At 43.6% G+C, this 27510-nt stretch overlaps 1 protein-coding gene across 2 annotated transcripts in view; it reads right to left on the bottom strand.

Annotated features, from left to right (window-relative positions):
- Positions 1–3842: 3842 nt before the first annotated feature.
- CFAP77 (cilia and flagella associated protein 77) overlaps positions 3843–27510 on the bottom strand; it is a 100112-nt gene continuing 76444 nt past the window's right edge. The window contains exons 4-6 of one of the 2 annotated variants that reach the window (XM_037880032.2): positions 22492–22594; positions 19014–19115; positions 3843–5033 (exon numbers count right to left, since the gene is read on the bottom strand). In XM_037880032.2, coding sequence (XP_037735960.1) covers positions 4911–5033; positions 19014–19115; positions 22492–22594 — 328 coding nt within the window. In that variant the 3' untranslated portion in view covers positions 3843–4910. The remainder of the gene's footprint in view (positions 5034–19013; positions 19116–22491; positions 22595–27510) is intronic. The other variant, XM_043530538.1, reaches the window with a different exon arrangement.

Genomic DNA, 27510 nt, shown 5'->3' with positions numbered 1-27510 from the left:
TAGTTTGCTTATGAGACTGTCATGTGGGACTGTGTCAAAGCCTTACTAAAATCAAGCTATAACACCTTTATGGCTTCCTCCCTATCATGGATATGGCCAGTAATTTTTTCAAAAACGAAATTAGGTTGGTTTGGCATGATTTGTTCTTGACAATTCCATGCTGGCTATTGCTTATCACCCTATTATCTTCCAGGCACTTAGAACCTATCTCAAACCTGAGCAAAGGGCCCCATTCTAGGGGCAAGGAAGTCAAGTAGTTCGGTTTCCATGGCCCATTTGCTCATTGGACTTTCTATTAATAATGTCAGGAGGTCAATATTGCAGTCCTTGCACACACCAGATGCTCACTGATTGCATCAGGAGTTTTGTCTGCATATAGCGTGTAAGGTTGGGTCTTCAGTGTCAAATGTGCAGGTTTCTTTTGTGATGTGCACTCTTGTCCAGGAGCAAGTGGAACGAGCCCCATCAACTCCTTTCACAGCATGCCACCATGAAGCCAGCAGCTGTCAACAACTTTGGGACACTACTCATCTGGGACGGCGATGGACTACTGATCAAGAAATGAAAGTCTGTGTGTTCTATTACCAAGCCCCAGGCACTATGGCCCTTAAAGGTATTTTGACGCCTAGCTCCCATGGAGATACCTTTGAGGATCTGGGCTTAAATCTTTTAGTTAATGAGTGCCTTATTACAGATTTTAGGGCCTGATCCTGTGGGGTGCTGCGTGTCCTCCAACTCCCATTGACTGAAGCAGGAGTTGGGGGCACCCAAGACCTTTGCAGGATCTGGTTCTTATGATAGGCTTGTTGCCCAGTGATTTTATACAACACAAGTGCAGCTGCTGTTAAAACCCATATTCCTGAGGCATTTCTGTTCATAAAACACCAGGAGTGTACTATGCAAGCACAAAACCCCACTGAGTTTGACCTGTGCCTCCTGCAGTGTCCTCATATGCTTATGCCTCACACCCAGGGACACGGCTAGGGGTTTTGATGTCCTGTGCAATTGACAAACATCCATTCCTTCCTCTGAATCATACTCCTCCTTATCTGTTCGAGCCACATCCTCAGAGGCACAAGGCATCTAAAACTCCCATGGGCATTGTAAGAGTTCATCAGTTCTGAGGATTTAGCTCTTACTGCCCTGTAGGTGACTGCCCGTCCTGTTTACGTGGTAGAACCAGCCCTGCATGCTCCCGAGTGTGTGTGAGCTGGCAAAGAGAGCCCCTAAATCAGGGCAGGGGCTGTGAACTGTAAATGATCTCAGTCAGTTAGGGTGAAAGCATGCAGATATTTAAGGCAAGGAGATTTCAGGTCAGCCTGGGTGCTGTTATAAATGGAAGTGATCCTTTCTTTTTTTTTTTTTTTTAAATTAGCAGCTATTTCTTGTATAACTCTTGCCACAAAAAGTCTTTAAACTCACACCTGGAATTATTAAGAGGCTAACCTATAAAAATATCCCAGTAGACTCTATTATGCTAAATTCATAGTTATATGATGACATGTAAACTCTGCATTTACTGCAAGGGGCATATAGTTCCAGCAGATGAGGGAATGCAGCAGGGTTGATGTGCTGTACTTGGGATATTCTAACACCTAAATGAAGATCTTATTAACTAGTAGAAAGGCCCACAGAGCACAAATAGAAGGGAAGAGAGGGACAAGGGGTTCTGGGAAGATGATAACATGGTAAAGGGGAATCAGAGTTAACCTGTAGCTTTGTGCTTTGCAGAAATCATTAACTAGGAGGTGTTTGCAAAGAGGGCCCAGCTGTGGGGAACCTGCAAGAGCATCAAAATCTTAGAGTTACCAGTGGGTGTCACTACAGGACAAGCAGCATCCTGTAAAGAAGGGCTGGGGAAAGGGGTGGGGGAAGAAAGCGGATCTGAAAAGCAGGATGCAGACCTGGAAATACCATATGACTAGGTGAGACATCTGCATATTCTGTTCCCCCCCCCCCGCCACCCCCTGCTTTGTGCAGTACCAAGGTTCCCTTTGCAACAAATTAACCAATACATAAAACAGCTTTTAGGACTAGCTGACACAGCACTTTGCATTGTGATGTACAGATGAGAGGACCCTAATTTTCTTTTTCTTAGTGAATTTGGTGCTAGATGGGCAGCAGCAAGGTCAGCATCTCCTGCCATTGTGCCCCAACTTGCAATGTGAATGGGGTTCAGGTTCCATGGCCCATTCAGTCCTTGGCCTCTCTGCAGTGGCTGACAATAAAGGCATTAGGGTGGGAATTGGTTCAAACTGAAGTGGTGTGGATGCGGGTCCAGTCGGACCTGGAGTGAGGTGCACCCACTTCTTTCTGAGCCGGCCACCAGATTGCAGCAACTTTTGCCCTTGGATTCAGCCTGGCAATCTAGAGGTAAAACACTCCACAGTCCATTACCAGCCAGTCCCCTTTAACGCTCTTTTATTTGACTCAACCATTCTCATATTCCATCTTGGGCATCTGGCACCCACCACTGGGAAAACCTCAGTATTCCAGCCGGCAGGGACCCATAGTATAGTATAGTATGGAGAGGTACCTAAACCCCTTTCTTTTCACAATTTCATATGGAACAGCCTTGCAAGATGTAGCGATTGCCCAAACCCTATTAACTTCTATAGGAGTTGAGGGCATTCAGCATGTGGGATCAGACCCCTGGAGCTTAGTTCCAGTCTCCTTTTCACTGTACTGACTTTCTGTAAGCCCACAGCACTCAAACAGCATTCGTTAGGCCCACAGAAAGTTTTTTTTAGCCCTGTACTAATGAAGCCCTTCTGGGGAGAGAGATGTTATTACCATGGTCCTTTCCCCTTTCACCCAGCCTTACAATGAGCTGACAGGTCACTTTACATGGCCAGGGAAGTTGTTTTCCTGTTGTTGAATGGCAGGTTGTGCATGAACCTAATCATAGTATATAGTTGAGAACCTGTTGCAAATGGTTTATTAGATGCACAGTTGCTTGGCTCCAGGATTCAGGTTATAAGCAAAGTCACTTTTTAGCAAAACAAGACATTTAAGGCCCAGCCTTCTTCCTCCCCAGTGTGATGGGAAAGGTCTCTTGTTACACCCAACTTCTCTCAGCACATCACATCACATCTTACTATTTGCCTGCCAGTTACTTCGTATCTGCTCTAGTAAGAGACCCACACTAGACCAAGAGAAATATATAGAGCACCTATCTCTGGAACTGGCCTTTTATCTCTCTCTCTCCAGGCTTAGCTGGGCTCAGGTGTGCTCAGGGTGGAGCAGTGAGACAGACACTCCCTTATATAAATGGGTAGTTAAGCAGCAGATGCCCCTAGGGGCAGGGTCACTTAGAAATCTCAGACACAACACACCAGGCCTAGCTCGCCCCAGGGAGCTGCCAGCGTAATGGAGTCATCCCTCCAAGGTAAGAAAAGTGCTTGTTTGTCCCAGTGTCCAGATCAACAATCTCACTATTCATGCAGGACTCTGTCCCATTATGCATAGGTGCCAAAGGTCAGGCTGGAAAGCCTGATATTCTTAAGTGGAAGTCCTGTGCTGGGCACCAGTTCTGGAACCATCAGTTTGATCTCTTGGCTGGCTTCAAGCCCACCCAACTCTCTATTAGAATTGTACATGGGGTTGGGTGCTGTGAGGATAAAACCCTTGAATGATTGTGAGGTGCTAAGGAACTGCAATGCTAAGGGCTGTGTAAGGACCTAGCTTGATAGGGCCACTCAATGAGAAAGGAATGATGCAAACAGATGTTTAAAACATTGTATTTAAATATATCTGGTACAACGTGAGACATGTTAATAGAGCCGAAAAGCAGAAAACACAGGAGTAATTCATTATTCAGCGAACAGTTTTTCAGAAAAGCAATTAAAGTGATCAGACCCATTATTCAGAGGCAATTTCTTAAGGTGATAAATCCCACTGGGAGTGGCCTTTTTAAACTTGCCAGTGTAAATGCTGCTCTTTAGGGGCAGGTCTGGGTCCTCATATGTGTTTGTACGGTGTCTAGCACAAAGGGGAATCTAAGTGCGTTACTGTAATATTTATAGGAAATAATAATAATTGTCATTACTTGTACTGAAGTTGGTTGAGCTTGTAAATTCATTTGGTAGCCCTGTGGAAAACGGACAGGCCTGATTGCTACAAGGAGCCAAGAGTTAATCAAGTACAAATGTCATCATCATTGTCTGGCTTCAAGTAAAGAGTTACTTTGCACTAAGGCCCTAATTCAGTAAAGTATTTAAGCACATGCTTAAGTCCAATTGAAGTTAAATACATCATTAGATGCTTTTCTGAGGGTGGGCCTACCGGAGGACTTATTTCTCAATTGGAACATGTTGAAAAATATTATATAAATGATAAGATATAAGTCAGGGAACCAGGGACTGTTACTCCCGTCTAATGTTCTATGAAGAAAAGAAGAGCTATCTTCAGTGTAGTCATGCTATGTAATCAAGCTGGTAAGGGTGGCTTTGTGCTACCATTTTGAATCCAAGGGAGAAATGCACTGTAGCATTATTAACCTGACCACAGTAATGGATTTTTTCCTGTTTGCCAGAAGCTGGGAATGGGCGACAGGGGATGGATCACTTGATGATTACCTGTTCTGTTCATTCCCTCTGGGGCACCTGGCACTGGCCTCTGTCTGAAGACAGGACACTGGGCTAGATGGACCTTTGGTCTGACCCAGTATGGCCGTTCTTATGTTCTTATTTGATATAAGATTGGTTAAAATGCTTGCATATGCTCCTAGTGAAGAAATGTATATGGAAAGCCAGAAACTGGTAAATGTGCTGATTTATTCAGTTACAACATGAATGTAGCCTTTCTAAACTTGAAAAAATAATTGTACACTAGAATAAAAATCTATCTTATATTGCTAACTTAGTATTCTAACATGTTACATTGTTCAGTAAATGACTTCTGTGGAGCTTTCAGGCGGCTGTATATATGCCCTGGGCAAGGGGACCACATCTCACAGGTATTTCTGAGTGGTAGACACTGAACGCCTTTTTATGAGCGTCACGGTCTGGAAAGGTACTGAGATGAGGACCAACCTATAATGAAAGAAGCAGATATATGATTGGTTACAGCGAGCAGAAATTCAAAGAGAAGAAACTTGTAATATGAATTGAAAACAGATTACAGTTTAGCTCATCGGCTTCGGTCTTTTTCAGAACATTATTCCACACTCTAAAGAAAGTTGCATCTGAAGAAGTGGGGTTTTTACCCATGAAAGCTTATGCCCAAATAAATCTATTAGTCTTTAAGGTGCCACCAGACTCCTCATTGTTATTACTCTAAAGAAAGTCAATTAACAACTTTAAAATTAAGACTAACTCTCTGGTTGGCTGATGAGTATTTAATCATGGAGATAATCTTGTTAACATTCCAGAAACAAGTCCTATAACCTCATTACAACAAATCACTCATTTAAGCTGACGTTTTCAAATGTCCATGGCTAGAGCTTGGCACCTCCATAAGTGGGCTCATTGTCAGAGGTGTGGAATGCATTCCACTCCTCACACTGAAGACATGAGGAAATACTCATGTGGGGGGGAGGGATAGCTCAGTGGTTTGAGCATTGGCCTGCTAAACCCAGGGTTGTGAGTTCAATCCTTGAGGGGGCCATTTAGGGATCTGGGGCAAAAGTTGGGGGATCGGTCCTGCTTTGAGCAGGGGTTGGACTAGATGACCTCCTGAGGTCCCTTTCGACCTTGATATTCTATGATTCTATTCTACTGTTGTTTTGGTAGCACCTAGAAAACCCAGTCAGGATCAGGGCCTCCTTGTGGTAGGTGCTGTGCAAACATACTTAAGAGACAGCTGTTGCCATGAAGAGCTTACAGTTTAAATGGACAAGAAGACATAGAGTGGGGGAAAGGGATGGAACATATAAGAAGAGTGATCAGAGTGATAGTTGGCAGACATCATATTAGTTCCCATGACTTTTTTTTAGAGTGGTGGTGTGTGTGTGTGTACATATACATACACAGCAAATATATACAATATCTATGCATGTATGTGTGTGTATGAGATTGCCTATTTAGATTGTAAATTCTTCTGGGCAGAGACTAAGACAGTCAAAGGGTGCATTTAGATTATCAGCAACTCTGAAAATATGGCATTTAAGTGCTTTCATATGGATTTAAGTGCTTAACCGTAGACACTCACATTTGAAAACTTTGGCTATAATAAGTGTCTCAGCATCACAGTTGTAACATAATAAATCTCTCTATGAGAAGAAAATGTGTATGAGAGAGAGATCCCAGAAGCTAATGTGTTTTCTCTTAAAATATTTGATCATTTTTTCAGTGTCTTTTAAGACTCAGAGCTTGGGATTCTCAAACATGTTTATTGTTGGGCTAACTCTACTTTTGAAAACCATGAGAGTTTTACCACTGATTTGAACTGAAGTAGAATTGAACCAGGTAGAATGGAAACTGTGTGCTTTTGAAAATTCCACTCAAATACTTTAGGGACAAATGGCATCACTTTAATATACTTATTATTTCACATACAATGGTATTAATTTTTCCATTAGACTGTGTGAAACTGGACCGAAGTGCTACATTTTGCAACAATTCTAGTTTATATATAAATATTTGTTGTATTTCTCTCCCACCCCACTTCAAGTCCAGAAGCTCAAACTCCTGACTCAACTTCCTCCACTCCAGCTCTTTATTCCCTAACTGAAGTCATGATATCATTTGTTACGTTGGCATTGCATGCTGTGAGAATGACTACCACGAGCAGAACACAGGAGCAGGGGAATGCATCGGGGGGGAAAAATCCCTCTTTTCATGCAGGGTCCTTTGTTCATAAATATAAAGAAGAGAAATAAAATGTTATTTAAGCAGAATTGTTACTAGGTTTGTAAGGATCTCCTACAAGTTAACAGCAGTACTCAGGTGTCTTGTGTATAAACTACAGTACAAGTGGATGCATTCTATTAGTGTTATCCAGGGTAAATGCTGATTATGGTTGAATGAGACTAGTCCTAGATTCAAAATTCCTACATTAACTTCCTGGCACAGGCTGACACTCTAAACTTTGAGGGCTACTTTTCACAGGGGTAATAGTTCAAGCTTAGCAGCTTCCAGAGCATCTGAACACGTTGCAGTTAGGTGGACCTGGAACTAACCCTCCAGATCTATAACACATCAACTCCTGGTTGCGTTTGAGGCCCTAATGACAGCAGCTGGCTGCTCATTCACTACCTCACCTGGGAACTTTGCACTGAGATTCCATCCTACTAACACCCAAATGTAGGAACAATGGACAATACGAACAGTTAGAGCCCTCCACAAACTTATAAACAGCCTAAGGCTTCTGACCTCAGTATGAATAAGTGGGAAGCACCAGGTGTAAGTTAGGGGCAAATTTTGCTTTAAAAATGAGAAGTCCTCTGATAACAAGGGTCATTTGAGAAGTATGGATTAGTCCCAGGACAGTAATTATAGTCAAGACCGGGATGGCTTTATGTCAGAGGTCATGATATGACAGAGGTTGGTACAAGAAGTCAATGCTAAACTGGTGAATCCTAATCTCTGGCTGTTCCACTTCTAATTCTCATTTTAAGTGATGGACCAAATAACATTTTCTCTAGAGAACTCTGATAATCTAAACCATTATTCTGATGGTGTTTGAACTGCAATACCGAAGTCTCAGATCTGATACACAAATTGAAACAAATCGTGTGAGCGGGTGCTAATGTACAAAGTGCTTTTTTAAATGCCCTATGTTGTAGGGTTTTATAGTTGTAATTACTTTCAACTCAGCTCATTAAAAGCAACTTTTAACTGAAACCATATTTTAATGTCAGATCACACCAAGAATCTATACAAGCCTTTTGCAGGTGGATTGTATTTAACATCTGACCTCACATCCAGGAATTACAGGGGAAAATCCTTATTATGAAAAATTAGAGATGCATATTTGTGGGTTACTTCCACATACATTTCTCAATTACACAAAGTCCTTTTAGCTGAGAAGGAAGAAAAATATAAAGAGTCACCTACTGAGCATTAGCATTGTTGTGCAAAAGTCGTTGCAAGTAAAGGCTGATCTATCGTTTTAATGGAGGATGGATAAATAGTACAAAAGACAATAAACACTGAGGGCCTGATCCTCAGCCGGTGAAAACTCGCAGAGCTCCAGAGTGATGCCGAGGATCTGCCCCTGAGACTTTTATTTTGCTCCAAGTATATAGGAACTGAAATTTGTTAGAAATGTTTTACTAGAAATCTACATTTATATTACCACTTTAGCCCTTTGAATGTATAAAGTGATTAGTAGTATTTATTAATGAACAGGGCTCCATGGAAGAGTGGCAGAATATTTGATTGACATAACTGGATTAAATTATTGGAAAGATTTGCTTTTGAGGATGATCCTGTTAAGGGATGCTAGGTGGGGAATGAATGGGGTCATGGCTTTTCTTGCCTTAATGAAAGGACCTGCATCCAGTTGCCTGTTCCTTTTGTGAGCTCTACCCCAAACTACACACGTATGGGGAGGTAGGATCCAATCCCTGTATGACTCTTCATGTTAACAAAAAGGATGCTCCCAGACTCCCCCTCGTTTCCCCATCACCCACTTGATTTAATCCCTTTAGCAGGTGACAAAACCCTTTCTTAAGCTTCCATCACAGGAAAACAATCTTTACTCCCTTTCCAAAGCATCGCTCATTTACAGGATCCTAACAAAGGAAAGCCCTTTTAAGTTTTCTTAAAAAAAAAAATCAACACAAAATAACTGTCATATTTGTAGATTTCTTTCCAGTGGAAAATAGCACACAATATGGGAGACAAGTACACACATGCACTCTCACCTATATATACAATATCCCCATGCACACACACATATATGGATGCAAATGATTTCCGTGAAGCCATCACTTGTGAAGCTTGACAGAAAATAATGAGAAACACTAAATCTTTTATAAGGTCAACACTCGAGCAGCTGTCAAACAAGAAAAGAATTTAGCGAAAGAGCCGCAAAAACTTCCATCGCCTCATTAAACCCAACAGGGCCCGGGCCTGGCGTGGTGAGGAGACGCCGGGGCGCCTCCGTTTTGTGTCAGTAATTTGCGGCGGAGGAGGAGTGAAGACGAAACAGCCAGCGCCGAAGGGGCCTAGGGGGAGGCTGGGGAATCGTTAGCGCGCCAGGAGCGGCCTCGGTTCCTAATTGGAAGCATTGGGCATTATCAACGGAGGATTTGCCTCTGCTCCCTGACAGCTATCTGGGCCTGGAATGATAGCCCACTTGTCAGTGTAAAAGACCATTAAAAACAAACCATTTTGATTTAATTGGAGGCGGTGCGCTGGGGGCCCAGGTGAGGAGCCTCATCAGCCGATGCTGGCTGCTGATGCTTTTTTCCCCCTGTATTGATGGGTCCCCCTCGCCACCTCCCTTTCAAAAACTGTCTGGGAAAGAGAAAGAGGTATTGAAAGATCCTTCACAGTCACATTGAGAGCTGCTTTCAATAGGGTTGTCAACAAATGCCATGACAAGTTACAGAGCAGGAGGTATTCTTAAAGCAGATGTTATTCTGTCCACAGCTGCACCAAACTCGGAGGGTTTAGCATCTGGATTATTAGGGTTATAAATACTGTGGCTATTACTGTAGGTAGAGTGGTTAGCAAGTTAAATAAATGGAGGGTTATTTCCCTCCTCACACTCCACATTTTCTTTTCTAATTAAAAGGAAAATAAAGAGATTAAAAGACACAATGGGGTGTTTGTGTGTGGGGGGAATATTCTTATTTTGCTTCAAAAACATGAAGACATTCAAAAGTGACTAGGGATTTTTTTTGTTTGTCTTGAGACACTTTAAAGGGGGCTGATTGGCAGAATGTAGCTGCTCAGCACTTTCTGAAAATTGGGGCCCTTTAAGATGCGTTAAGTTGAGCACCAAAAGTCCCTTGTCACTTGGCCTTGGGAGGGTTTAGGGCAGTGGTTTTCAACCTTTTTTCATTTGTGGACCCCTAAAAAATTTTCAGATGGAGGTGTGGATCCCTTTGGCTATCTTAGACACAGTCTGTGCACCCCAGAGGTCTGTGGACCAAAGATCGAAAACCACTGGTCTAGAGGAATTCACCCATTTGGACCTTCAACTAGCTCACCTTGACACTGGATCCAGATAACTTTCACATTGGCTGTCAGAGCATCCTGGGGAGTTAAGCCCAGGACCTCGTGCGTGCTGAGAGCCTATTCTCTAGACCAACAAACCTGTTGGTAAATGTGTCCTGTGTTGAAGGCAGAAAAGGGACCCATGGTATGAAACATCAGGTGATTTTAAAAAGTATTTGCATGTGCTTAGTTCATAGTGAAAGTAGTGATGGAGGTACCCTGCAGTGCATGCTGAGGACACGATTTGTATTACAAGTGCAAAAAGATGTTGAAAGCAAACTGGTCTGAGTCCATTTGCTCATGGTTAAGTGTCCCCAGGATGGGAAACACCAGGAGAACAGGCACCAGCTGCCAACCCTTGTTGGTAGCCAATGAAGGGGACAAGAATTTGAATTAATGTGGATACTGAGCTTACCTTCTCAGCCCTGAAGGTGTTAGTATGGGGAAGATTACGCACTGCCTGTGCTCTACCTTATCTGATGGACACTTTGAGGCCTTCAGTCTCCAGGGCTGTCAATCTGGGATCTTCCACCAGCACTAAAATCACTCCATTTTTTAAAAACAAAATGTGGAGGAAAAGCAATTTAAAACATAGATATTTTTTTTCCCCATCAAAAACAAGAGCTGGTCTGAGCTGCAAAGTTCAGTGCGTATGACTGGATCTCAGATTTTGGCATGGTTCATTGAACGTACAGCGGAAGTGGACCAGTTGCAAATCAACTTCCAAATGGTTCTGAGGTATTTGGGTTTAGGTTTTGGATTGGGCCTATCTCTGATCAGAAAGTGGTAAACCTTTTTAACAGAGAATTTCAGGACCCGATCCGGCTTTCCCTTACATCAGTGTCAACCAGGAGAAGTGGAAGGAGTTGGAAGAGCAGTGGAGACAGTCAGAGGGAAAAGCAACGAGGGCCATCAGTGCACTGGGAAGGAAGGGTAAACTGAGGATTGCTGAAGAGGGCTTAGAGACACAAGGGGAGAAGTTACTAATTACACTGTAGACATGGAAAGGGATATTGGTGAAAATAGGATTACTGGGGTTATTAAATATATGGGAAGGGGAGTACCAGGGGCTGTGATCAGAGCTGCCATGCTGGGTGAGGTATCGGCCACCATTATGCAAAAGTGTTAGCAGAAACCAAAGTGATTTTAGTGCTTGTGGCCAACACTTGAGACTAAAGTCCTCAATTTATCCATAAAACAAGGATTGCACAGGCAGGAATAAGATTCCCCTCACGTTGCCCCAACCCAGATCTGGAAGGGTCACCTGAAGGGTAAAATGGTAGTTCCATTTTCCATAGCCCATTCAATCTTTGGTGCCTCTGCTGAGATTATCTGCCTTAGGTTTTTATATAGTGTCTATCACTGAGGCATCTAACTTGCCTACAAGGTGCCAATTAAAGGCCATCGTGGTATTTGATGCAGAGCTCTGAGTCCACTAGGAACTGGACTGAGATCCACCAACTCATTTGACATCGGCTGCAAAACAACCCTCAGGTGCTATTGACTCTTGGTCAGTCAATATTCTGACCGGAGTTAGATGTCAACTACAGCTTAGCATGGAAAGCTCTTGGCCATTACTCTATTCTCTAAGCATGATCTAGATCTCCAGGAGATGAGTTCTATAACACCCTGAATGTGTGAAGTTTTTTGCTGTCCTCCTCAAACTTCTGAAGATAAATGCCAGATCTAAACAGCTGGCCCAGTGTGTATTACATATATCCAACACTGGTTATTTAAGCACAGGGTAAGGCTTTTCTGACGAGACAACAATTGCAAGATTACATGAGCTGTGCTTGTCAGTTCGGTTCCTTAGGTAGAAATAGAGGTGCAGCAGAAAAAAACAAACTCTACTCTTTTTTTTTATTAAACCTCAACTGTTAATTTTTATGAAGGATCAGGCTGTGAGCAGATATCCGATCCCTGGTGAGAATCAAATTCTGGAGCCCAGAATTTTGCTGCAACATTTATACGGTGGGGATTCCTTAATTACTTTCACTGGAAATTTACCTGACAGTGCTTTCTCAGGTAATGCAAGGCATATTCAAGGAGAGCCGCTCAGCCGTTGACAGTGTCTTTGATTTTGTGCTAGGTTGCAAATTAAGTCTTTTGCCAAGGTATCCTAACACTTGCTTGTCAATTGCTTATCGCTTATTCATATAGCGTATTGAGTGCAGCTTATTTTATCTGTTTGGGAAAGCAGTGTCTGTTGACAAATGTTTTGTCCAAAGTTGTTGTGGGATTTCTCTTTTTTCTTTTTCTTTTGTGCCCAAGTAAACAAGAATATTTTCCCTGAAAAGCGAGCCTGCATTCCTATGTGAGTTTAAACCTCTAATGAGTAAAGAGACACTAATGTGTGTCAATGACAGTGTGTAGGTATATTTATTCTGACGGGCCAATTCTTCTCTTTTATATCAGTGCAATCTGGAGTAACTCCACCCAAGTTGGCAGCCATTCTGGATTTATACCAGTACAACTGAGACTAGAAGCTAGTCCAGACTGCCAATTTTGGCTTACTGACATGCTAGCTTATTATTAGTATTAAACATTTATGTTTGAGTAGACCCAAAAGGCCCCAACCAGGACTGGCTCTCGCTGTGTTTGGTGCTGTACAAATGCTATATTTCAACAGCAGCTTCCTGCCAGAATCAGAATTGACACCTAGGACTAAATTCTGGTTAAACCAAAACAGGCAAATCATGACCCTTAAACAGATAAAGGGTCAGATACATCCGTGATTGAGATATGAGGTCAGAAGCCAAGCTGGCCCAGTGCATTGCAGAGAGCTAGTCATTTTTGGAGTTATCACTGATTAGATTGCTGTGGGTCCAAATTTACCCCTCTCATAGGGTTTGGTTTTAGTTTCAAAAGAAACTCAAAATGAAACACAAAAATCCAAGCCAAATCCTTCTCCCCAGTTCTGGCTGCTCCAGGGTTCCTCCCCCAGGACTGCTCAGCCTACATCCTGTGTCTTCTTTCTAGAAAGCCCTTCCACCTTCCTTATATCCAGTGCATAACAGCAAAACACAATTCTTTCCAGCAGTATCCTTGCCTATTAGCAAGGTGAGGTTTTAGGCAACCACTGTCAGATTATGACAGCATGATTCATCAACTCACATGGTAATATTCAAGGAGGTGAGTCCAGCTTATTTAGGTCCCCAAAATTACCTTAACCTCTTTTCTTCTTCTGAAGCTCAAGATTTTCATGACTTCTTCCTTTTCAAACCATTCCATATAGCAGCAAGGTATTCAAAAAATAAAAAAGGCTTGTAGCAGCCCCCCTACAGCATAAATGCAGAGATGTCACTCTGTGCCCCTAATGTGGGAGCACAAGTTTGGTTTGTATTTAGGGGACACACAAGAACTGTTTGGTTCTGTTTGCTTTGACTTGCAGTTAGTTAGCACTGCAAAGGGTGGACTGGTGCCAAACTTCTTTAAAGCTTGGGAATGTTTGGATCTGAGATTTCATACAGCGAAATTTGGGTCCCAAATTTCCTCCTTATAAATTTAATTACCTGGCTGCTACACGGAGTGTTTTGCAAAAAGGGCATTGCTGGAATCCTGACCTTCAGGCCTACAAGGAAAAACATCCTTATAAAATAATGGGAATTTGGTTGATTTAAAGGCAAAACAAGTTTATGGCCAAATTCTGGGTGGTTATGGGCAAATATGTGTTCTAGCCAGTGAAACAGCTTGCATCGCCCCCAGTCCCGGCTCCTCTGATAAGTTACAGAAGAACTCATTCTGCACATCCTGTACGCTCAGCATTTAAGCGGAGCATAACATACACTACCAATGAGTAAGGGAGGTGGTCTACGTATTTATGCACATGCCCCTTCTGAGTGGCTGGCCACTGTTTACAATCCCTTGTGTATTTAGTCCCATGTCTAGAAAGGACAGATTGTCTAAAGGGCGCAAGGTGCATTTCTCTGGGCTGTACATAGCTAGAATTCCCCTGCATTCTGCAGCGTATGTACGTAGTTGTATCTAATCACACACAAATTTGTTTTTCACTGTGCAGGATTGTCACTGTCCCTGCACTCGCTAGAGTGTGGTCCCCTCAAGACTAAGTTTTAGCAAGGAGAAATAAAATGGGCCACAGAGAATTTCTTGGACACACGAGAGCTGCATTAGCAAAACTGGAACCCAGGAACTGAAACAAAACTAAAACAAATCAACGGAAAAGTGTCCTTTCCCTTCTTTGGGTGGGTGGGATAAACAAGGGGTTAAGCCTAGAGCAACTGCCTGTTGTGTCTTGTAAAAATACCACAAATCAGCAACTTTCACTAATGAACTGCACCTTGGTGTGTCACTGGTTCCCCACTATCCTGTTATATCAGCGAGCTGGGCAGTGCCTGCCAAGCCGGGGGCCCCAGGAGACAGGAATCAGGGTTAGTCTTCCACAAAGAGCTGTTAAGTAAGAACAAACTGTACAGTGCATGAAAGCTTGTAAATCAAATGGTTAGCTGAATAGCATGTGCCATTATTCTAAAGCAGTGGGGCTGAAACCTAAATCCAAACGACAATATAGTCAATTTGTCTATACTTTAGTGACTGACTATGTAATGTCACAGAACCGTGGAGCTGTGGAGAATGGACAGAGGCAATTAGTGGAAAAGAGCAAAGCTCCTTCATTTCCTCCTCCTCCTCCCTCCCACCAGGCACTAGTTTGAGGTCAGATGAAAGTCCTCGGTGGATTCGGTGTTGACTCCAGTCTAAGGGCTGTTGAAGATCTGTGAGCCCAATTTCTGCCCCTCTCTGCAAATGACCAGAGCAAAGCGTATGAGAAATTTTCCTCTCCTTTTCATAAGCTTAAAAGAATAATGTCATTACCATAGGGTTTATTCTTCCATTACAAGGATGTGATGCTACAGGGCGCTCAGCCCTCTCACTTCGCATGGAAATCAATGTGAGATCAGGCCTGAGGTTTGTAAGGCACCTGAAAGATGATGTGCAAGGACAAAATCTGATCATTAAGAGAGAGGAAGCTTCACACCACTTGCTCTCTCGCTGCCGCTGTTGAATCTCCTTCTCTTCCCTGTCCCAGCTTTGCCACAGGAATAATATCCACCATAGGCACCGACTCCGTGGGTGCTCCGGGGCTGGAGCACCCACGGGGAAAAATTAGTGGGTGCCCTGCACCCACTGGCAGCCAAACTCCAACCTCCTGCCCCACCTCACCTCTGCTCCGCCTCTGCCTCCTCCACTGAGCACGCCACGTCTCTGCTTCTCTGCCTATCTCCCAGGGCTTGCCGCTGCCAAACAGCTGTTTGGCGGCATAGCAAGCTCCAGGACGGAGGGGGGAGGAGTGGGAATGTGGTGTGCTCAGGGGAGGAGGCGGGGAAGCGGCGGGGCCGGGGAAGGAGTTGGAATAGGGGCAGGGAGGGGGCGGAGTTGGGACAGAGACTTTGGGGAAGGGGTTGGAATGGGGGTGGGGCAGGGGGGAGTCGAGCACCCACTGGTGTGAACAAAGTCGGCACCTATGATATCCACCTCCTAGCAGTGCTGAGGCTTGATTAATGCTTGTCAAACTCTATGTGAGAGCAAAGTATTAATACAATATCGGTGTCCATTCAGGGTGCCTTCCAGAGGAGGGTCTCAAAACATTTTGCAAACGTTAGTTGACCTTTACAACCCTTCCACCCCACTCCCCTCACTGAGATGAGAAAGCTTTATTGTCCCCATTTTACAGATGGGGGACAGAAACTGAAGCATAGAATTTGCCGAAGTTTCTCGGCAAGTCTGTGGCAGACCTGGAGTGGAACCAGGATCTCCTGGCTTCCAGTCTTGTATCATAGCAACCCTTCTCCTGAATCCCCAATTACCCTCCACAGCTAAATAACGCAAGACAGTATATTAAGTGCCCTGTGTGTTATGGGGCACATTAGACCAAAACATTACGCTCCAAGGCCGAGAACCATCTGCTGCACTGCCGTCACCCTCCCTCCTTGCCATTCTCTGGGCTAGTGTGGCTGAGAAGAATACGCCTTACTCATACGCTCTAGACAGCTGCCAAAAACTGGCTTTAAATGCTCCTCCTTCCTTGGGGGAAATGTAGCAGTGGCCAGGAGGTGTAGGGGGTTCTTTCGAGTTTCCCCTGGGTAATGCAGAGGCCCCCAAGAACAGAGGGTGGAGCTGGAGAGCCATTATAGTTAAAATCCAGCTGTGGGCTGTCTGATTTGTGGAGCTCCTCATCTCTGCTGGAGCACCTCCCTGCTCTGCTGGACCTTAGGAACCATACAGGGCTGGCTTCTGCTCCGGAGGCAGAATTCTGAAAGTGCACAGGAGTGGGGCATGGCGAGACCAGGGTGGGCTGGCTAAGGAGCAGTGATGAAGATTGCAGGAGATGGTGCTTGGGAGAGGGTTTCTTGAGAGAAGTAGGAAGCCTGGGAGAAGGGGGCTGGTCTAGGGGAGTTGTTAGACTTTAAACTGATCTATAAACAGTTCTGAGTGCATAGACTTTCTTGCACTAACTGATAGGATCCAGTCCAGATGCCGTTTAAGCCTTATGAGAAGCTTCTCCTGACCTCTTATGGGTTGGAAATCTAACGAGAACAGACTGTTGAGATTTATATTGTTTATTAACTCATTGATTTTTTTTAACCCCATCACCAAAGCATCAGGACGTATTATATAGATTAAAGGTAGCGTCATGTTAAACTGCCTGCAGTGGACAGTACTATCTGCTCCCCTCCCTGTGCCATCATATTCAGTTTTCACTAAGACTGCAGCCACTTAACCACAACCAAGAAAGTGCTTGTGTAAAAAGATACCTTGCACCATGCACAAAAGGTTGGATTATACCTCCTGATTCTGCCCTGCTCTGAAATATCAGGAGAATAGGCTTTCTTGTATGATTCTGGTATTGTTCCTTCTTGTTCTGGCTGGAATTAAATAAATGCAGCGGGCACAACTGAAGTTCATCCAACTTCTTAAAACCTCAACAAACGCTTGGGTTCAGTGTGGTTCAACAGTTGGATCAGTTGGTATTTTAATAGAACTGTTTCACCACCCCTCATATGAAGTTATAAGTGGGAGACATGTATTAAGGCCAGGGATTGGAAACCGTTGAGTAGAGGTACATGGCCATGGAACTGTCAGCCATAGGACCATGCATCTCCTTTGTTTTATTATTATTGCTGTATTAACTCGGCAAATAGTTTCATGGCCACACAATGGAAATATTTAATTTCCCTATATGGGAACCCTGCTCTGAAGCCCTGTTGAGCATTGCCTTTCCCAATCTAAGTTCTCATATGGACTGATAGCAAATCATATCTGCAGCTGGGGAGAAGCAACGCTTTCCAGATTAATGTAGTAAGAAATAGAAGGATTATGGAATCGATGGGCCTCTACAGAAAACTGGCTAAGGCCTGGATCCCACAGATGGAACAGTCCCAGCAGACCAAGGGAAGAGCAGATAGAGAAGAGCTTGGAAAAGAGAGTGCATGAGACTGCCTGTGTGGGCAATATATAAAAACTCAACTACTCTCACGGACAAAACAAAAGGGGGAGAGTGAAAAAGAAAAACAGAGAGAGACTGAAAAATGAATAGTGATGGAAAGGTCCAGGGTGAAAGGAGCTATAAAGCAAAGGCATGCCCCAGTATCTTGTGTGACTTACACAATCTGTTTAACAGCGATCGGTCATGTTCTTTCCCTGACATTAGCTGCAGTAGCAGCTCCAAGCTGACAGGCAGCTGGGATAAATGATTACTGACATATGCTAATAGGACAGACTTAGGCAGGACGTAAGAGGCATACATCAAGGTGGTGCAAAACATATTTCCTGGTCAAAACTCTGCAACTTGTTCAAGTAGATTAGCTTCAGAAAGCCACGAATCCTCTTCGTTGTTTAAACTACAGTTTAAATCAACGTAGCGGCAAAAACTAACCCCCCCCCCCCGAAATGTTGGCCAATGCTAAGGGGTTTTTTATAATAGTATCTATCAATGCCAGATGTGGCCATGTAAACTCCCCACAGGTTTTGGATTCTCAGGCTTTCAGTTGTTTTCCCCTTCAGCCTAGCTCCCTTCTTCGTTTTCTTTGTAAAATGCCCCCTGGCTCTGTACTTGCAGTTTCTCTGTAATTTACACCACAAACAAACATCCCAGAATTCAAAAAAGCACCCAAGAGTGCAACGGGGGGGCAGAGATTAATATAGCGGGTGCTTAGATCCCATGCTAGGACATGAAACCTTAACCTTGTCTCTTACCTGGATCAAATTAGGTAAGTGTCATGTGGTTCTATAAACCTCAGCAGACCCTTCATTCAATCTCAAGGAGACTATTGTCAATCAGACAGTTTAGAGGAATACCAAGAGTGCAGACGTTTCTGGAAACCTGTAATTCTCAGGGTAACAATACTTCTTGAACCAAATTAACCCGGCGTGGTATGAATTATTTATAGAGCTAAGCAACAAGATGGCACGCTTTGTAAATGCCTGTTTTCTGAACAGCATTGCTTGCTCATTTCAGGGGTACGTTTGAGGTTCAGTTATTAAAGAAGAATAAAAGATCTGGCTTGTATTAAGAGTGAGGCATAAAAAGATGCGTTTCTAATCTGGCAAAGCTGCTGAAAGTGTTCACAAGAATTTGGCAAACAAATAGCCTGAAGGAGGGAGTGACTTGGAGGTTCCTATTTCCTCCGTATCTGTCTTCTAGGCCCTTATGCTGCAAACACGCACATTCTTAACTTCAACCCTGTGAGTGGTACAACTGAAGTCAATGGGGCAATTCACATGCTTAAAATTAAATATGTGTAAGTGTTTGCAAAACTGGGGCTTTAGATTGCAAGCTCATCAGGGCAAGGGCTGTCTTCATTGTTTGCTTTGTACAATAATACCAAGCACACTGTTGTATAGTGTTAAATGGGGTACACATGTATCTGTGCAGGTGCCCAATCATACCTTCTGAAAGTGGGGCATGTGCCAAAGGGAATCCAATTTCACAGGCTGTGGTGGTTTTCTGAGAAGCGTGGTCCGAGTTTCATAGACTTTATTTTTCTGCAACTAAAGGCAAATAAGATGTGGGAAATAACCACCTAGGAACAAGCCTACTCCAGTGAAGAGATGCCTTCATGGATAAGATGATCTCCAATATGCAGTGGCAATTTAGACCTCATCCCGACAGAATTATAATTGTGTGAATTAAAGACATTTCTTGATAAATCATTTTTGGATCGATGGTCTTTAGAGGTAGCCTTTGGGTAAAGGGGATACTCCTATTTAATTGGTCTCGGTTTTCCTCTCATATTAACTTTTAACTCTAGCTGGCATTTATGCAGAGAACATTTTGCTCAGGAAAACCTCAATGTTCAACAAATGTAATAAGCTGATAAAACCATGCAGAAGCATTGTTTTCCTCATCACTATGGTGCAGCCACCTCTGGAGTGAAACAGGGCAGCTGTTCTGAAGAGAAAGAAGAAAATTATCCACATTTAACTGAATTGCAGAGGGATTTTAGATAAGCAGATGAGGTAGTTCTGATCTGAGCAGGGCATAAAGGTTAATGGGCCTATTCTTGCAAAAATGGTTATGGGATTCTTAGTGACCAAAAGTGATCAGGACCTCGATTTTATACTCCATCCCAAAGGGACCAGCACAGAGCCCTATTCTCCATGCTCGAGCAGTGGTTCAATACTGACCCAGGAGAAGAGTCCTTCCTGCAAGGTGTGGATTTCTTGACTGTTGGCCATTCAAGTACTATGCTAGCATGACCATGCTTAGCTTGTAGCACCTGATAGACACATAAAGTGCCACAGATTTTGGGAACTTTTTTGGCTATATGGTGAAACCCGGGATTCTGTATCACCTAAGTGCAGTCTAGTATTTAGGTTTGCATTCCTTAATTCAATAGGAGACGCCTGCAGATTTCAGGAACTCTTGATAAAATGGAGGGAAACACAATAGTCTCTCTCTAAGATTAAAAAAAAAATCAGTCATTAATAGATCAGGTAGCAATGTATTTTCCAACATTCCAGACAGTGCAGCTGTAAACTAGCTGCTAATTAAAAACATTGTATTCTTGCACTTCAACTATAAAACATACTTTGTAATGGCAATAATACCACTGAAATTGGTCATTACCATATTAACTCAACTCTTCCTTCAGCCATTAACTAATAAACCAGTCATTGGCTGCTTTTAAATGTTATTACAATTGCTGCATATAATGGTGCTGTGTTTCACACTCGGACTACCACTCTGCCTGCTGGAGATAGACAAGCAATGCCTAGATCAGGGCTGATGCCTTTACTAATTTTAACACATGTTGGAACGTATGTTAGGATGGTCACTGTTGCCAAGTAACTTGCAGAGAGTCCATCTCTGGGGGTGACATTGTTCTGAGATCTTTCACTGGGACTCCCAGGGTAAAGATAAAATTCCTTGGAGGACTCCGGAATGTCAGAAGACTTTGGGCCCAATTGTCATTAACAAAAAGGCCGCTTCCCACTGCAGCAGCGGAAAAGAGGCCTTACTGTTAAGGACAATCAAGCCCATTCACCTTAATTGATATGAGGATTTTCAATCACAGTGGGAACCTTGGACCTGATTTTAAATGGTATTTAGGCACCTAAAGATGCAGATTGGTGCATAGTAGGGTTTTCAAAACTGCCTAGGTAGGTTAGATTCCTAATTCCTATTGAAAAAAGAACAGGAGGACTTGTGGCACCTTAGAGACTAACAAATTTATTAGAGCATAAGCTTTCATGGACTACAGCTCACTTCATTGGATGCATAGAATGGAACATATAGTAAGGATATACACATACAGATAAGTTGGAAGTTATCATACAAACTGTGAGAGGCTAATTAGTTAAGATGATCTATTATCAGCAGGAGAAAAAAAAAACTTTTGTAGTGATAATCAAGATGGCCCAATGCCAGCTCTGTCCACATATTTATTCAAGTGACACCATCATAGGATCTAATCACATTAGCCACGCCATCAGGGGCTCGTTCACCTGCACATCTACCAATGTGATATATGCCATCATGTGCCAGCAATGCCCCTCTGCCATGTACATTGGCCAAACCGGACAGTCTCTACGCAAAAGAATAAATGGACACAAATCTGACATCAGGAATCATAACATTCAAAAACCGGTAGGAGAACACTTCAGCCTCTCTGGCCACTCAGTAAAAGATTTAAGGGTGGCAATTTTGCAACAGAAAAGCTTCAAAAACAGATTCTAGCGAGAAACTGCTGAGCTTGAATTAATATGCAAACTAGATACCATTACCTTGGGTTTGAATAGAGACTGGGAATGGCTGGGTCATTACACATATTGAATCTATCTCCTTAAGTTAAGTATCCTCACACCTTCTTGTCAACTGCCTAAATGGGCCATCTTGATTTTCACTAAATTTTTTTTTTCTCTTGCTGATAATAGCTCATCTTAACTAATTAGCCTCTCACAGTTTGTATGGTAACTTCCAACTTATCTGTATGTGTGTATATATATCTATATCTATATCTTACTATATGTTCCATTCTATGCATCCGATGAAGTGGGCTGTAGCCCACGAAAGCTTATGCTCTAATAAATTTGTTAGTCTCTAAGGTGCCACAAGTACTCTTGTTCGTTTTTGCGGATACAGATTAACACGGCTGCTACTCTGAAACCTAATTCCTATTGAGTCATTCAGGGTTAGGTGCCAAGGGGATTTTCAAAAAGCCCATTAAGCATCTATCTGCCTCTTTCAGTGCCTAAATACCTCTAAAAATCTTCCCCCCGTCCCTAAAACATATACTCAGTTGTACAAATCTTGAGATTTGCACTATATAGCTATGGTGGTGTATGCTGACATAGAACAATGCTCTAGATACCTGCTAGCTGAAGCCAAGCTGACTTTAATGGAAAGGAAAAAAGAGAAATACGGACATTTCTGCAGAGGGAAAATGCTTTGCCACAGAAAATGCAGTACTTTAAGATCTTTTTGCTTTGTTTTGATGGTGCTATTAGCAGCCAGGGAACCAAAGCTCCATCTCTAAACTTATCACTGATCTTAGAGCAACTGACATTTAGGGCATTGCCTTTTGCCCTGAAAAATCCCACAGGTATTTATAAAAATAAAAAGGGGATGTAGGGACACCTTGCTTACCAGCAGCTCTTGTTCTCCAAATGCATTGCCTACATGAAGTGGCTCTGTAGGAAGAGTCCTGGCCCGACCATGGAACCTTTTTGAGCCGCTAGGGGCTGAGGCATGTCCCTCAAACACTACACTCTTAGAGAGTGAGAGTATAAAAGCCCTGCGCCCTCCACCCACTACTGAAATGTTTCCAACTCTGGAGAGGAACAAAGCAGTGGCTTAACAGTGGTCAGCAAAGCTACACAAGTTTAGGACAGGAAGTGAGGGATACTACATCCAAAGTGCTGTTACCTTTTTTTTTTCCACTTGCTGGGCATTGGCTACTGCCCTCTGTTGCTCCATCCACACCTCCTTGTACCTGTGCTGGAGAAGGTCGAAGAAGGGAGTGGAAGGCCTAAAAAACATTCAGAAGATAAAATCACAATGGGCCAAAGCACCCCATGGGTACACCCATTTGGTCCCTCTAAAAAAGACTTTGATTTATGTCTGCAGAGGATGGCAAATGCGACTGGTGAGAATGTTATGGCTATATCATCTCTGCTGGAAACACAAAAATCTGTTTTGATGAGAGGGCCCTGCTGCAGAAAGAAACTGTATCATGTACGCTTACACAGCACTAAATGCCCCATGTATAGTATTTGCTCAAGATAACCAAGCAATATATAGTGTAAGCTTCCCTAGTGCATTCACCACACTCCGATCACCAAATGTGCCTTTCTGCACAATATTGGGACAGCTTTGATCTCCAGCAATAAAGGTCTCTAGTATGGTGGAAGGATCGCAGCAGCACCTTGCCTGACAACTCAGTCTGGGACCTAGCTAAGACTTAGAGACAGCACATTCTAGCCTTCTGGACTTGGGGCATCCATTTTGGGAACCAAGTAGCTCAGGGAAAAATGATAAAAGGCTGTGCTGAGCCTTCACATCAATATCCGAGAGCTTTGAGCTGTGATTCTGGCCCTGACAGGCCTCCAGAAGTCCTGCCTTTGTCAGTACGTTCCCCACCCATCTGAGTGGTAGTTGCCTCTGAATTAACAAGGGGGCACAAAGAGTGAGGTGGTGTGACGAGAGGCTCTGAAATCCATCAGAGCTCCCATGCGCCAAAGAAGCTGAACCAGGCAACAGCAGGGCCGAACTGAAGGCCTGGCAGACTGGGCCTGGGAGGGCTTCCAGCTGTGTAGCGGGACAAAGGGAAGATGCTGATAAACACCTTGCCCATTAAGCAACTTAAACGAGAGTTGAAATGTTCCATCAGAAAAATGATCCATTTGTGCTCAGAGAGGAAGGTCTTGAAAAGCAAAACCAACAACCTCCTCCTCACTGACGAAGAAAATAGACATTCAAGCCAAGGTCCCCCAGTCTCATCGTTCACTGACCTCGATCCCTGCAATCAGTATATGGAGGAGCCAGAACTCATCACACAAGCTGCACAAAGATTCACAGATTCCAAGGCCAGAAGGGACCACGGTGGTCATCTGGCCTGACCTGAGGTATAACAGAGGCCACGGATTTAATTCCTCTTTGAACTAGCTCAGATCTTTTAGAAAAACGTCCAATCTTGATTTTAAAATTTCTAATGATGGCAAAGCTACCCCTGCCCCCAGCATGAATCCAGTCGCAGGCCTTGCATTTCACACCCTGATTCCTAGCATGGTAGGTGCTCTTCAAATTTTTTGTTTTGCTTTGTTTTTGTTTTTTAATTCTTTTTTTTTACCTCCTTCCCCACACTTCATACAAAACAACAACTACTATATCCGGGAAGGAAATACAATTAAAACAAAAGAGAGAGATTACGGTATCCCTGACATGGCGGTTTAGTGATCATTACAAGTGATGATGTCTGAAGTGGTGGGTGTACTCAGGCCTAAGTTTAAGCCCGACCCAGACCTAAATTGGATCCAAGACCACATGAGCCAAGCCCCAAAGAGTCAAAGTGTTTTCTGACTTGACCCCGACTCTTTCCCCTCAACTTAAGTCAGTGCATCTGCCACCTCTGGCCCATGGGGTTGGCCTAGTGGTGGCTCCATGCTCTGCTCCTGCCTGCCGTTGCCCCCGCCTGGGCTGTGTGTGTTGTGAAGTGAGAGGTGCTGTGACTCCTTGGCACACTCACTCTGCATTGCAACAGCAAGATGGTGCTGGCTGGCAGGAGAAAGGTAGGAAGCTGCCCTGGCACCAACCCTATGGGCAGGAGGAGAAGAGCTGACCTGAACCCGACACTTGTAATTGGGTCCTGTTGGGTCTGGGTTGGGTTGCAGGGCTCTGCTCTGAAGCTCATACAAAATTTTAATTTGTAGAACTACTGACTATAGGCCCTAACTGAAATCAGGGCCTCATTGTGCTAGGCCCTGTACAGACATAAATAAAAGGTAGGCCCTTCCCCAAACACCTTAATAGTTCAGATAAAATGTGGGAAGAGGGAAGGATTATTATCCCAATTTAACCAAGGAGGAACTGAGGCACAGAGATTAAATGGACTTGTTCAAGGTCACATACGGAGTCTGTAGGAGAGCTGGCAACTAAGTCCAGATCTCCTGGGTCCCAGTCCAATGCCTTCTCCATGTGCACCAAACACATCCTGCCTCTTAAAATAAAGTTCTTAAAGTTGGCAAAGAACTGGGAGAACCCTTTTTTTTTCATTTTTTTATTTTTTGGGGGGGGGAGGGATGGAGTCTTAATAGTAAAAGTCTGACTTTACTATCACACTAAATACAGTGTTTTCGATGTGGCTTCCCAACAGGCTTCACTACACTAGCTGTGTGTGAACGGATACAATGGTGAAATGCTCCTGCCAGGAGGCATGTACAGGGCATGTACGATGCCAGAGGTAACATGCTCAGCACGTGGCTTAGCTAAGCCTCGAGGAACAGAAGAATAAAGAGAGTAAAAAGGCAGCTGCTTCTCAGCTAGTATCCTGGCTAAATGAATTGAGCTGATAGTAGCCAGAGTGGCAAGCTGTGAGAATCGGAACTGTGTGTGTGCACCCTTCCTTCTTTGTGACTTTGGTCCAAGGAGGCAGGGCAGGTTTAATTTCACCAGCCAATGTGAAAGATGGAGCAATAGCAAGGAAGCAGAAAACATCCTTACTGTGAATACAGTTCGTTTCCTCAGGGTGAGTTTCATGATGGAGAAATGGTCTGAAATAAACAGGATGAAATTCAATGACAAACGCAAAGTACTTCACTTAACAAGGAACAATCAGTTGTACACATACAAAATGGGAAATGACTGCCTAGGAAGGAGTACCACAGAAAGGGATCTGGGGGTCATAGTGGATCACAAGCTAAATATGAGTCAACAGTGTAACGCTGTTGCAAAAAAAGCAATCATTCTGGGATGCATTAGCAGGAGTGTTATAAGCAAGACACGAGAAGTAATTCTTCCGCTCTATTCTGTGCTGATTAGACTTCAACTGGAGTATTGTGTCCAGTTCTGGGTGCCACATTTCAGGAAAGATGTGGACTGATTGGAGAGAGTCCAGCGAAAAGCATAAAAAATGATTAAGGTCTAGAAAACAAGACCGATGAGGGAAGATTGAAAAAATTGGGTTTGTTTAGTCTGGAGAAGAGAAGACTGAGAGGGGACACAACAGTTTACAAGGTGGTTACAAGGAGGAGGGAGAAAAATTTTATTTAACCTCTGAGAATAGGACAAGAAGCAATGGGCTTAAATTGCAGTAAGGATGGTTTAGGATGGACATTAGGAAAAACTTCCGAACTGTCAGGGTGGTTAAGGACTGGAATAAATTGCCCAGGGAGGTTGTGGAATCTCCATGATTGGAGGTTTTTGTTTGTTTGTTTGTTTGTTTTAAGAGCAGGTTAGACAAACACCTGTCAGCGATGGTCTAGGTAATCTTAGTCCTGCCTTGAGTGCAGGGGACTGGACTTAGATGCCCTCTTGAGGTCCCTTCCAGTTCTACGACTCCATGATGGTATTTCCAGCAGCAAATATTAAACTAAAAACGCTAACTGATGAGTAAGTGAAGGGATCTCGATTTTACTATTTTTAGTACATCCTTCTGATGAGGAATTCTTCCATTGCAGCAGCAGCAGCCTATTACAATATGTAGCCACCAGACACCCTGCTCTACTTACATCTGTAGCATAGCCTTAGTTGCCACTACTACAATAGGAATGCTCTCGTCCAGGCCTGTCCAGGCCAACTGCTAGGTGGCATTAACAGCAAGAAACTACCACCACTGGCTAGCAATCAGGGCTACTCCTGTACCCTCCTGCACCAGGAGATTGTCTTCTGTGGAGAGAGCATGTCCTCTGGTCCACAGAATCACTCCCTTCTTATGCTTCTAAGTTCCAGCAGCACTCAGTCTGAAATCAGTAGCGACCAGCTTTTAAATGCCACTCGTGCTTGGAGAATCTTTTAATAGTGCAGAAGGATGCCAGCAGTGCATATGCAAATACTAACTCTTCTGTTTCTGTTTCCTTCACCCCTGCGGTGACTTTTATTACTTAATTATTGCACGCCACATGCTTCAGAACAGCCTAATCTATGGTCGTGTTTTCTAATGATACTGGATGCCCAATCTAGCAATATACACCCCCAGAGGCCATTTGTATGGGAAGAGACATCTTTCTACAAATCTACCATTTCATAGATCACATGCTGCTGGGGTTGGTCTTTTCAAGCATTTGCTTACAAGCCAGCTGCTGACTCTAACCATTCACCAGCTGGCTAGCAAGGGGACCCCATGACACAAAAGATTACACTGACTTGTCTCTGGGTTTCCTTTTCTCCCTCTGATTTGAATCTACATTCTGATCAGGGAGCTTGGCAAATTAGATACTAAAATAATTTACTAAAAGAAAATGCAAAACAGGTCTGATTGTGTGAAGTGCTGAGCACCCTTTATCCACAGGAGAGGGCCCCCAGGGGAAAATTGGCAACTCTTGAGCAGGTAACTTAAATTTGACAGCCTGGTTTAGTAACTCAGTCTATCTGGGTACATTTGTTTAGTCCTGGCAAAAACACAATACAAAGCCACACACGTTAACGTGTTTGCTGCTTGGCTGATCGCCCTTTATTTACTGTTTTGGATGGTATAGTGCAAGCCACTGTCCCAATGGTGCGGTGCTTGCATATTGTGTCATCGGAAAGCTGCTAATACAGTACCCACCAGTGTGACAAAAGGAACAGAAAGCATCACTGATTGCATTGGCTTGCAGTGTGCAGAAAGATACATTTGGAACATAGAAATGATCAAACTGGGCACAGAGCGGTGACACATCTAATCCACTCCCACTGGTGCGTCACTTTATGGCCACCATCTTTCTGGTCCACTGGGATTCCCTCCCGCAT

The sequence above is a fragment of the Chelonia mydas genome, chromosome 16, assembly GCF_015237465.2.
Source record: "Chelonia mydas isolate rCheMyd1 chromosome 16, rCheMyd1.pri.v2, whole genome shotgun sequence".
NCBI classification, from domain to species: Eukaryota; Metazoa; Chordata; order Testudines; family Cheloniidae; genus Chelonia; species Chelonia mydas.
Note: the sequence above shows the minus strand (reverse complement) of the source record. Positions and strands in the feature narration are given on the sequence as shown.